At 38.6% G+C, this 13654-nt stretch overlaps 1 protein-coding gene across 1 annotated transcript; it reads right to left on the reverse strand.

The window, feature by feature from the left end:
- Nucleotides 1–10666: 10666 nt before the first annotated feature.
- On the reverse strand, nucleotides 10667–11953 carry LOC140243439 (uncharacterized). The gene has a single exon (XM_072323116.1). The coding sequence runs from the start codon at nucleotides 11951–11953 to the stop codon at nucleotides 10667–10669; it is 1287 nt and encodes a 428-aa protein (XP_072179217.1).
- Nucleotides 11954–13654: the final 1701 nt, after the last annotated feature.

Raw genomic sequence — 13654 nt, forward strand, 5'->3', positions numbered from 1 at the left:
ATAACGGAGAGCACCTTCACATTTTTTTTTTACCTTCCTACTGGGGAATCCCACTACGATGTCAGCGAACCAAAGTCAAACGGCATTGCTTTCGAAGGCATTTGCATATTTGAATTACGTTTGTGTGTGTATGTGGGGGGGGGGGGATGCGTGTGTGTGTGGGAGGGTTTCTGTTATTATACAAGCAACCCCATAAACTTCTTCGAATCCCCTCCCCCTCCGTTAGCGCCCTTCTATCATCACATTTATTTTGTTCTGTTTGGTTTTGTTTTTCATTGTTCCACGTTACACGTTTTACAAAATAAGTCATAAACATAAGAAATTGAAAGTGTGAATTACCCCCGAGGGCAATTAACCTCAGAAAAATACTGGTTAGTGATAAGGTTAGAGTAAAGATTAGGATTAGGGTTAGGTTTAGAGTTAGAGTTTGGGTAAGGGTTAGGATTCATAGGTTCAGGTTGAGGATTAGGATTAGGATTAGAATTAGGGTCAGGATCAGGGGAAGGGTTGGTGGTAATTCCAATGGACTAATTGCCGTAGACCCGCACTGTCGAATACAACAAATAAGAGAATTCATCTTTATTGATTTCAAAGCAGGGATACGGATGATTCTGATGCAGAGTTCAAAAAGGGTTAGATAGATGATGAAAAAATACATACACATTTTGTTTGAATATTACATTAAGTCGATTATGAATATTTAAATGACATGCATGCAAGACGCAAATGAAAAATACAGTAGGCTTAAAGATATCTATTATGAATTGTATAATGAATGTTTACCTGATAAAGATTTTAAAAAAGAGAAAAATACTAACACATGGAATACCTAAAACTTCTCACAATGACTTTTTTTTTCATAGCCAAGCTCCATGCCCTCTCGGCCCACAGACAATCCTTCTGGTCCTTGTTCTTAAAGTTCTTCTCCTTTTGGTCACAGAGGACATCCGAGTCTGAAGGTTGTTCCCTGCATGGGAGAAGGATTTGGAGGGTTCTGGGCTCTGGCTGGAGCTTCAGCTCCATTGCTCTAAACTAGCCTGTCAAAGTAGTCTTTTCTCAGCCGACATGAATGCAATAAAGTGTTATCCAAAGTAACATACATGTAATTTTAGAGCAATCGATGTCTTTTTTTTTTTGGTATTTCTGTTTTTATTGAAAATTATAACAATTGCCATGAATCAAAGTACGTATCATACCTGCGAAAGTATAATGCTCAATGGAGCATAGGGAACACACACTCAAGACAACACAATATAATACAATACAACACAACACAACACAACACAACACAACACAACACAACACAACACAACGAAAATGTCTCCCTGCATATGCAGTGGAGTCCCACCATAACAAGCGCCATGGAAATAAATTACGTTCTATAAAATGATAATTGTTTGTTTTAATCGGTTTCCCCAGTTATAATTGGTCTTAAAAAAATCCGCATTTCATACTTCCCCTAATCTGATTTTTCACGGGACCTGCTGCTGTACCAGTTAATGCTTTTACGCAGGCCCCATCATATTTTTTCGCATCATGACCACAGTTTAATTCGCACGCATACAGACCTTGTGTTTATACCAAATCAAACTTCTCTACATTCCGATGAAGTCTCATCTAAATTATGTTTTGTATAATTTTCGTATTTATATACTTTATTGTGATATATGTGAGAAATATGAAAATAAATTGAAATGAAATGAAATGAAATTACATGTATTGAAATCAAACAATAACAGGGAAAAGCATTCACAATAATCATTTTGAGATGACGGTCGGGTGCAACTTTTGAAAAAAGAATCAAATACAGATTTATCGACTAAGGTAAGCTCCCCACCAATCTCTCTAACATAATAACAAGGGCAAATTGCCCATCATTCACTCCAAAAATACTAAAACGACTCTGCCTAGGTGGGGGCTCCACTGCATATTACCCATGTGACGTCTGCACAAAATTAGAACAAAGTAATATGCCTTTACTGATTAATCACTGTGGTACATATACGTAAAGGGGGAAGAGGAATCAAACTATTATATAAATGAAAGTGTCCATTCTTTTAAATGAGAGCCCAGTTTACCCCTTTTCTTATCTATTTTTTATTCAAATTTTTGTTTCAAAGGATTGAAAATTTAAATCTACTTGCTGAAATTTGCAGCTAGAACAATCGATGTTGAGCGTCGATGAGCTACGACTGCTGTGATTAGGCTATGGGGTGAGCTGGTTTTTTCGCTTGTTTCGTTCCGACAACTGCGGCACTAAAATTTCTCCACAGCTACGTGTAAACAAATAACCAAAAAGGCTACAGGAAAAAGTTCGACACAAACCCTCCTGCAGTATTTTGGTAATTTAGGGGGAAACAGTGAACTTTTTTGTCACTGAGGAGCTGAATATGTACACTTTGCCGTGTACGATATTCATTCGCGAACGATCATGTGATGTATGTTATCCAATCCGAATCGAGAATTATTGTTTACGAGTCAAAATGGCCGCCCCCTGTGAGCCTGTCGACGCGTCTACGTCGTCTGCTCTGCCGAAAATTAAGATAGACGAAACCTATTTTGTGTGCCAAAGAGTGGATCACATTGAGTGGGGGCCCGGCGGAGACCGTGAAATCGCAGACCAGAACGAAGTGATTCAGCTGCTCAGGGGGACTGCTGCAACCTACATGTACATAGGATAATTTACAGGTTAGTTTACGTGCGTACAGTCGTAGCAGTCGACACTGCAGTGCAGTCTCATATATGCGTAATGACTACAACTTAGTACAACGTTAGCTATGTTATGAACGTTGCTTGTGTATGTTATAATGGACGCTAATGTTGTAGCTTAGCCGTTAGCGTGTCTGTTACATCTTAGATAAATTATCTTGAATTTCACCTTGGCATGGCATAGCGCCGTTATAATGTAGCCTAGATGAATTTTACATGTTGTTCTAGATGTATAGCCAACAGCCCAGGTTAGGTTGATGTAGCTGATCGGTGATATTGTTTTGTAAAAATCTTGACACACAGGACTGGATTGAAAAAGGTCTAAACTGCATGTAAATTTATGTTTTCATAATCATGGCCATGGAGTATTAATATTAAAAATCCATCCTGTCTCTCTCACCCCGAAATCGGCGAATCCCCCCTCAAAACACACATTTAGCATCTCATTAAATTAACTTATTAATATTTGATATAAATAGGTCTAAAAAACCAACAATGACAATAATGACATAATTTCAACAATTAAACTCCCTAAAACATATGATTACCATTATGTTGTGCCAAATTATAAAGCAGTGGCACTGGGTGGCGGTGATAGTGAAAGGCCAAGGATTCTACTAGTATTAATGATGATAAGGCAGTTGTATTCATAATTATGATAATTGATATTGCATGTGATCAGGTGCTGAAAGCTGTAGATGTCATTTAAAATCAGTAATTGCACTGCAAGTACAAGTTGAAGTAGTTGATGATGACAATGATCATGAGGTGTTAATGATTACCTGGCATAGTACTAGGGCCTATTGGTAATTACAAGATTCAAATATTGGCAGTCAATAGTCTACCGTACATTTAATGATATATTGAGTGTAACGTTCAACCCCTCCCCCTAGCGTTTAGCCTTTTTTCCCCCTAACAAAATCCAACGGCTAATCATTGCTGTTCATTTCTCCATTGTATTAAATAGGATTCCATGAAACGTGCTACAAGAGGTTTATAGATAGCAAACGCCTGAATCTCGCTAGGAAACGAAAGCTGAAGGAGGAGCCTGGTCCGTCAGCAGGAGCATCTGTTTCCTCCCCTAAGACGCTCACATCAAGATCAAGATTTTCTTCTGGAAGCTCTTCAGGTTCTGCTGTGTTGCCTGTAAAATGCATCATTTGCAACAGAGTCAACCTGCTCATTACTTGCCAAGGGAAATAGGTCAATATGATTAATATTGAGGCATGAAAACATTGTCATGTTACTATAAGTTGTCCTTGATAAAATGGAGCAATATATATACACCACTGAAACATTCACACACATACACAAAGAACTTCAGTGCAAAGTTCAGAAACAACAGAATGTACTGTATATGCACCAATGCTTTGGTCAATGTGATTAATGTTCAAGAATTGACATCTTACCAAAGTTGTGCATTATAAAATGTCTTTGTAATACAGATTGCTTCCTGTATTTTGAATGCCAATGTTTATGCAACATGTTTTGACTCCTTGCCTCAGTATGTGATTGTTCGCCCTTTAGTAAACATTTCTGCCCACTATTATGATTTGATTAGGGTTGAATTATTCTAAGAACAAAGATGTTTTCCTAAGTGTGGTTTTTTTTCATAAAACTGAATGACTACGATTAAAATTTGTTTCTCCCACTCTGGGGAAAAAAATATGTAACTATTATTCATACTGAAACAGAATGTTAATGTAGAAAGGTCAGTACAATCACACAATGTAGGTGTGAGTACAAAATCAGTTTGCTAAAACTAATACCAGCCAAATGAAAATTGTGCATAAGTTGAGTCAGGTTTGCACAGATCCTCTGATATTGGAAGTTAATTGCAATGTTATCATATTTTTTAATGCCAAACCTGTTTTACTCTCTCCAAGATTTTCAGGTACACATTGCCTCCAATACAGAATCCAGCAGTTTTCACTCATGAATGGGTAAACTATAATATTGCCTTTATTTTATATATTGGCATTTTTCAAAACTTTTACACCCTTTCAAGGATATTTGGACCATGGAATGTTCCAGAAAATTTATTAAAACTAGAAAATTTGACTGATTATCATTTTGAGCTATCTTACATGAAAGGAGGTAGTGTCCCACCAACCTAATGATAGCAATGAAAACTTCAGGAAATCTTAAGAAGATTAAATTTTCGAAAGTACTGTAATATTTCATGAACAACGTGATTGCTATGTGATCTAAATATATTAAAGCTTCTTAAGAAGAAGAAAAGAAAAACATGTTTACTGATAAACAATATGATCTGTTTAATAGTAATGTCTCATGTGTGTAAATGAGTTTGTATGTGTGCGTGTGAGTGTATATAATATGTCAGCGTTTTTATGCACGTGTGTATGTGTAATGCACTGATCAATACATGTATTATAATCATTGTGTGTGTTCATGTTTATGATGATCTTTTTTATGATGCTGATGTGATAAATGGCCAAGGCATGTAGAATAATATTGTAATACACTTGGGTATCTTCATAACTATGTGTGTGCGTATGTGTGTGTGCATGTGAAGGTGTGTGTGTGTGTGTGTGTGTACAATAAGATTCTCCCATATGCATGCGGACACACACACAAACAAACACTCTGTTTTTTTGGTTTTTTTTGCCTTGAATGATTAGTCATTTGATTGATAACATGTCTTTGAACAGAATATAAGGCATTTGCCTTGACCTCTGATACACATCAGGAAAAGCTGAAACATGAGATATAATGCAATTATTAAACCAAAACTTCACTTTTTTTTCTAGGTACTATATGGTTAAAAGCAGTGCTTTACAAAATGTGTATATGTATTTCAGCTTAGAAACACTATGGGAACTATACAGCGGCTAGCAGCCCCATACGCATAACTGCGGCCAGCAGCCCCATACGCATAGCGTCATAGGGCTGTGAACTGTAGCATACAGGATCATGACGGATATTTTATTGCGGACAAATATCAACTTAAAATCGGGAAAAAAATCTTCAATTTGAAGACTTATTAATAAATTTGAAGTATTGATAACAGAGTTCGTGCAAGGTTAGCTTCTGCAAATAGTTCCTTTCTGTTCAAATTGATGACTAAATGTGACTCGGTCGAGAGGAAACTGGGAGAGCTACACTGAATTGACGGCCAGCGCATGCGCACACAGACATCATATCCAGTCAATGGATTCGAAATTTGTGCGCAGTGATGTGTGCGCCTGCGCTGACCGTCAATTCAGCGTAGCTCTCCCAGATTCCTCTCGACCTAGTCATATTAAGTCATCAATTTGAACAGAAAATGACTATTTGTAGAACCAAACCTTGCACGAACCATGTTGTCAATACTTCAACCTTACTTGTAAGTCTTCAAATTGAAAAATTTTTGTTCGATTTAAGGTTGACGTTTGTCCGCAACACTAGCCTGTCATGATCCTAGATGCTACAATCCGCAGCCCCATTACGATATGTGTATTGGGCTGCTGGTCGCAGTTTATAAAATATGGATTTTCGCAAAAACTGCAGGATATTTCGAGGAGAACTTTTTACTGTATATTTAGGATGTACAAAACATCACCTTTCCGCATTCAAAAAGTAGTGCCAGTGTTGCTGGAACGAAACCCATTTTCTAAGCCTCTTTTTCCGCTTCACCCCATGGCCTAGATGAGGCAAAGGGCGGAGCTTGGCATATCGCTAGGCGCAAACTGAATGCTGATACACGTATTGCAGACGTTTTTCAGCCGTTTCGTTCGTTACTCATACCTAAGTAGACGTCTATTAGTCGTTACATATATTTTTTTCTACACCGTTCATGGCCAAAAATGTTGAATTTCCCGCCGTCTAACACCGTTTGCAGTAAATATTTCAGACGGATGCAGACGGAATTGTTAGACGGCAGTTATGCTTTAGCATTCAACTATACCAGCAGGGGCGGATCCAGGAATTCTGTAAAGGAGGGTGGGGCGCAACTAATATTTCTGGTGCCACTTCCGGGTTTCATTTCATTTTTTTTCTTTTTATTTCTTTTATTTTTAACGATAAATAAAGGGGGCGTGCGCCTCTTGCGCCCCCCTCTGGATCCGCCACTGATCAGTATGGAGAATGGCTGATGTACTAACTATTTGATTTGATACTTAAGACCTAGGCCTGTATTCAAATAATATACCAGGTGTCACGCTATTCAACATGTGTGCGGTATATTTTCATATTTCTATTATACGGTGCATATTCAGAGAACACTTCTCTTACCTCTATCAGAAGGCAGGAGAATTATGTCAGTAACAAGTAGAATGCATGTGTATTTTTTTTTTCATTAAAAAGAAATAAATATACGGAATTCTCTAAATATTATCTTTATACTGTTGCCCTACTTTGACGTCACGCACTGTTGTGTTTTTCTTATCCTGTGATGGCTTGATACGTATTTAATCAAAACTTTAAGAATTCGTAAACCTTTTGAACGGTTTACCTGATTTTCCTAAAACTTCACTGATGTACACCATTTGCATTCACTTAATCCACATGTTAACTTGAGGTAAATTACCCTTTAAGTTTTTGTAATACTTTTCCTTTATGACGTTATATTTTCTTAGGATATCACTTGCTACCAGCACTGGAGGAAATAGCTAACATTGTGGAACAACTTTTACAGTTGTTTGAAACCGTTTAATCAGGCAGCCGCAGTCGAACACATGGCCGGTGTCACAGGCGATCTGTTCCGGCCAGTAGATAAGTTCCGCCGGAACGAATCGGCGGAATTTGGCCAGTATATCGGATCCCCGGATCCAATCGGCGGGATATTTGCCTCACCGCCGATACGATCCCCCACCGTCGATTCGATCAGGGTCTCCACCGTACAATGTAAACAAAGTGGTAATGGGGAAACACCCCTTCAGTAAAATGTACTCTTCTAGTCTCCCTCCACAGTCAATGAACTTCTCCAAATCTCTCTATAAACCAGTCAATCGAACAAAGTTGCCAATTTGAGACCCGGACTACAAAGCGATTCCTTTTTTTTTCTCTCTCTCTCCCTAGTCTCTTTCGTCGTCATGGTGGCATGATACTGTACAGGGCTCACACCTGTAAATAAAATGGACTGTCCCAGACCCCTTCACAAATTCGTACCAAAGATACCAAAATAAATGAAGAAAAAAATTAATTAAAAACAAATGACGTAGTTTGGCAAAAAAACTGAATAGCTGTAGATATTGAGTATAAATTCCTCTACAAACTGCATTTTGGTTGGAAGATGAAGCTTTTCTGATGGAATTTGAGGGGACTATATTTCATTGGGTACGTGTACGGAAAATAGGTGATTTTTTGAGTGAAAAAAACTCGTAGTGTGGCTTTGCGGACCCTTGGACAGAATTTGAGCAGAAGAACCCACCCTGGAAATTTGATGGATGAAAGGTAATATCTCACTTATCCAGGTTAGTGATGATGAAACACCTCATTTCTCCCAACTATTTTACAGAATTTTTTGAAATTTGAATTTTAACACACGTCTCTATGGGGAATTATTTACCCGTGTGAGCCCTATAGAGAATGCACGCAATACATGCAAGTCTATGGGAAGTACAATGTATTCATCCCATACAAGCTCTGCTGGTTTATGTTGATCTTGTATTGTGTCAGATCTCGTCCTCCCTCCCTCCCTCTACCTCTCTCCTCTACCCTCCCCCCCCCCCCACAACTCTGCCTTGCTACAATTTGTTTTCTTATTATGTTCTTGTGATACTAGATCTTAGTTCATAGCAGTCATCAGTATCACACAACTTTGAATGACTGTTTTATTCTTGTATTGTGTATCTTGTATTGTGTCAGATCTCTTCCTCCCTCCCCTTCTCCTCCCTACCCCCCCTCTCTACCTCTCTCCTCTACTCCCCCCCCCAACTCTGCCTTGCTACAATTTGCTTTCTTATTATGCTCTTGTGGTACTAGATCTTAGTACATAGCAGTCTTCAGTATCACACAACTTTGAATGACTGTGTTATTTTAATGTATTTCCTTGTTTTGGCTACCACTGAAACAGCTCAAAATACATAAAGTTAGTCTGTTTGACAAAACAAAGACTTATGAAGTACTTTGTAGGCTATATGGTGATGATAACACCCCCACAATCAAGGATAACTGCCTGGATCTATGTATTCATCATATGAAGAACTGATCAAAACTGCAAGATTTATTTAAAAAAAAAAAAAGGGCATGATTTTCAAAAGTGTCCCTTTGAGAAGCTTTATAACCCTTAAATGTGTAATTTCTCATATGATGTAGGGGCAAATATCATCAAAAACACATTTATGATGTTAAAAAGTCAAATAAGAAATATGACCTCCACTGTAGAGAATGCACGTAATGCAAACAAGTCGATGGGAAGTATTCATCCAACACAAGCTCTGCTGGTTTATGTTGATCTATTGTGTCAGATCTCTTCCTTCCCCCCCCCCCCTTTCCCCTCCCCACCCCCCACCCTCCCCTTCTACCCCCCCAAAAAAAAAACAAAAAAAAAACTCTGCTTAACTACAATGTGTTTTCTTATTATGTTCTTGTGGTACTAGATCTTGGAAAAACTAGTCATCAGTATCACACAACTTTGAATGATTGTGTCATTTTAATGTGTTTCTTTGTTTGGGCTACCACTGAAACAGCTCAAAGTACATTAAGTTAATCTGTTTGATAAATAAAAGTGTTTTACAGAACTTTGTAGGTAATAAGGTGATGATGACACCCCCTTAATCAAGGATAACTACCTGCATCTATGTATTCATCTTATGAAAAACTAATCAAAACTGCAAGATTTATTTTTGAAAAAACTCCAATGGGCATCATTTTCAAAAGTGTCTCTTTGAGAAGCTTTATAACCCTTGAATGTGCAATTTCCCATATGATGTAGGGGCAAATATCATCAAAATTACATTTATGATGTTAAAAAGTCAAATAAAATGTAATTGTAATAAAATGTAAATAAAATGGAATGTCCCAGACCCCTTCACAAATTCGTACCAAAGATACCAAAATAAATGAAGAAAAAAATTAATTAAAAATCAGTGATGCAGTTTGGCAAACAACTGAATAGCTGTAGATATTGAGTATGAATTCCTCTACAAACTGCATTTTGGTTGGAAGATGAAAGCTTTTCTGATGGAATTTGAGGGGACTATATGGCTGCATGTACAGAAAATAGGTGATTTTTTTTGAGTGAAAAGAACTCGTAGTCTGGCTTTGCGGACCCTTGGACAGAGTTTGAGCCGAAGAACCTGCCTTGGAAATTTGATGGATGAAAGGTTATATCTGACTTATTTAGGTCAGTGAAGATGAAACACCTCATTTCTCCCAGCTATTTTACAGAATATTTTGAAATTTGAATTTTAACACACGTCTCTATGGGGAATTATTTACCCGTGTGAGCCCTTAAACGAATGTTACCGCGAGATCGTTTTAACAGAATGGGTATACGTCAGGGTGATGTCGGGGTACATTGCGGAGTAATTACCCTAGCTGGCTAGGGTAGAATTTGGCAAAATTTACAGCGACAACTTCGCAGCAACATTTTGCAGGTACCGTACTAACCAGCAGGGTAAACAAAAAAAAAATGATTACCCGGACGTTGTCACTGTTACTCTTGTTTGAAAGGCTCTGTTAAAACGGGGCTTATTATTACTGATGGAAGAGACTGCATTCACAAAAGGTGTTCTATCGATGTCTTCTAAACACCTTGCAGTGCAGAAATATACTAATCATGGATAGTAGCGAAAAAATGTAATTCATTGATGTATTCAAACAAATGAAGAAATAAGAAGTCAATTGGAACTTGCGTGCACAATATATAGTAAATGATATGACCTACCGTTTTGATTTAGGACCACTGAGAGATATCTGACATAAACCCTCCCAAAGATGAGTCATGCTGGGAAACATCATAACATAAAGTTTAACAACTTAACAGTTCGTTGAATCTATCTCGACGTCGATTCTAGTTTTCAAAATTGCAATTCGTTCCTGACATATCGTCGCTTTCTGATGTCACCACGCTTTCACTTTCGTCGTTTTGTGATGACACCACGCTTTCGCTTTTGCTTTCGTCGTTTTCTGTTGCCACGCTTTTGCTATCGTCATCTTCATGCTCTTCCATGATCAAAGCTACATGAATTTGTAGTACTGCATCTTGTTCGATCGGCTGATTTAATTTTGTATTGACCTTGAGAATTGTAGGAGGACTACGTAAAGACCGACGTTTGAAGGCACTCGCCTTAAAGTATTTGGGTTTCTGGTTGGGCAGGCCAATTCCCATGGCAGTATATGTCTGTGTAGGAAAAGGTAACTCTATCAATCTTACATTTATTTTGATTTGATCTTGTGACACTTTTGTCAGAAGCACATCCAGCATAATTCGGTCTTGTCTTCTAAAGATTTGTTTCTCTCCAGCTACCGTCTTAATCCACGGAGAAACATAAAAGAACTCATTTGACCAAGATTTGACGATGACAGTCTTCTCGTTGGTCCTGTTGGATCCCCTAATCTTGTTTTCGGACCCATCGCTGATTGGTGGACGGAGATATAACCTTGGACCGGGAAACTCTTCAGGTAGGTCTCCGTGAGAGCCTTCGCGGAAGAGTGTCTGCCGCTGCCACACTTTGAAAGGTAGATCTGGAAGCTTTTCTGTTGCCCTCGAGAATACAGCAGTGGTTGTCACCTTCAGTAACTGCAGCGCATTCATGAACTGAAAGCGGATACACTTAATGATCTTAACAAAGACGTCATCTTCTCTGCATCGGGTGAGCCAAGGATCGATCTTCTCAAATAGGACGTACTCACTTTCTACAACCAAGTAGGGTCCGCTGTCAATTACGGCAAGCATGGTCTGTGCGTCGATGTCGAGCACCTGCTGACCTGAGAGCAAGTTGAAATTTGTTAGAAGGCATTGTTGACAGAGCTTGATGACGTTTGGCACGTTGAATGCTCGGGCCTTCGGCAAAAGTGAAAGTATCGCCACCACGTCACTTGAAATATTGCTAATGAACTCATGACAAAGTCTGAGAAGTTCAGGCGTCATATATTTATCGGCCAGTCGGACTAGTGAAAAGACGTTGTCGCTAGTGAGGGCCACGGTGACTGTGTAGAGGAACTTCAGAAAATCCTCAAAAACTAGTGCGTCGGGGTCTTCCTCTACCAGTGTCTGTCGGAAGACTTGTCCAGAAGTGCTGTTGCTACTTTCGTCATAAGGCTCATTGTGGGGTTGCCAGGTGGGGTCAGACAACATCGTTTTAAAGACGTCACTCCAGGCGCAAAGAAGTAGACGATGAGAAAAGAACGTGCGATCCCCTACGCTAAGTATCAGATCACTATACAGTTTCTGGTTGCATAATGCTCCAAAAAGAGTGTCTCCACCCAGATTTCCTCTTCGAGTACCTTCCTGCAGATACTTGCGAGCAGCCTATAAAAGTACAATAAAAAAGTACAGGTGGGTGAATTTTCCTTGTGTAGTACTTGGATAATATGTCTTTGATTTTTAGCCGATGTACGTGTTCACTACCTTTCGAAGAGATTAAACAAATAGGCCTAAACGACAAAATTGAGTAAAATTATCAAAATAAATTATTATCTTCTTCTTTGATGGGCTGCTTATCGAACACGACTAATCAATAGCCTATACATTTTAATTTCCAACGCAAGTTCACTTTTCTTGCATTCTTGCAGACTATTACCAAAGAAGAAAATAACAAACATGATTTGGGGGCGGGGGCATGGTGTCTATTTGTATGTTCTATAACGCTGCCAATAGGCCTCATACCTATTAAGTTTGTACAAAAGTTGGCCATGAGTTTCAAAAAGAAGATAAAAATGTGCAAACATGGCCCTGCACGCGAATATGGCTTTGACTGTTTACAACGCTCTCAGAGAGGGCCCTTCCTTCACTACTGAAGCATTTCGTGGTACATCCACCCATTTTTACAGGAAAAATTAAGAGGCTATATTGTGAGTCAGGATTGTAGTTGGCATGTTTCTGTTTAAGCGTCATATGACATATCTACGGAACAACAGTGGTCCAACTGCATATGAATTTTGAAAATTAAGTACATACTGAGAGCAACCCTAAAGAGTAAAGCAGGGTTTATGCATTGGCTTATGGGTTCACGATCTTGGAGGGTATGGGGCGAATATATTATATTAAAGGCATCCGCTCCGTCTCTTTATTTGTGTTGTAAAAAGGTGGATTTCCACATGAAATATTGTAGGTAACGTAGTAGCACCTTAAACTATAAAAGATGTAACACTCGATGTTTTTAAGTATGAATATGTAGTATACTAGAAATATATACACATACAAAATATATGGATTTTTTTTCTTCCCGTCTTCATCAATGGAGACTTCACAGTACTTATGTCCCATATCAGTAGATCTATGAATTCCTTATTGTGTACCTGAAAGTCTTCACGTCGTTTCTTGTGTTTATGGGAATAAATTTCATCTCTCTTCTTGGTCAGAAGTTCCAAATGTTCGTCTTGTGAATCAAATTCGGAATAATCACTGTTGTAGACAGACCCCGAATCCTCATCGTTGGAGTAACGGCCGTCACGATACGGGGAAGCTCCAGAATCGCTGGACATCTTGCATTTCTTTTCTAAAAAAAATAAAAATAAAAAAAAGAATAGTTATGTGCAGGATACTATTCTAAAGAACAGATTTCACAAGTATGATAGCCTTATGCGCAGAACCATACGTCATATCCGTATGAATGTTGGCCTTCTCCCTTTGTCTTGAAATACAAAAGTGCCTATACAATTAGTGCGAGTTGTAACGTATGTCGTCGTTCCATCTCTTTGTGTCTTGAAGGCCCCTTGGCCTTTTAGGAACTCACATTCCGACCCTCCCCCTTTTTTTCTTATAAGCTATAGCAAACGCTATATCAGGCACTCTGAAAACTGTCTTATTGTATGAAATGCAGACTTAACTTGCTCT

The sequence above is a fragment of the Diadema setosum genome, chromosome 20 (genome assembly GCF_964275005.1).
Source record: "Diadema setosum chromosome 20, eeDiaSeto1, whole genome shotgun sequence".
In the NCBI taxonomy this organism is placed as follows: domain Eukaryota; kingdom Metazoa; phylum Echinodermata; class Echinoidea; order Diadematoida; family Diadematidae; genus Diadema; species Diadema setosum.

Coding starts and splice junctions, on each gene's coding strand:
- LOC140243439 (XM_072323116.1), bottom strand. CDS start 11,953: ATGTTGTCTGACCCCACCTGGCAACCCCACAATGAGCCTTATGACGAA.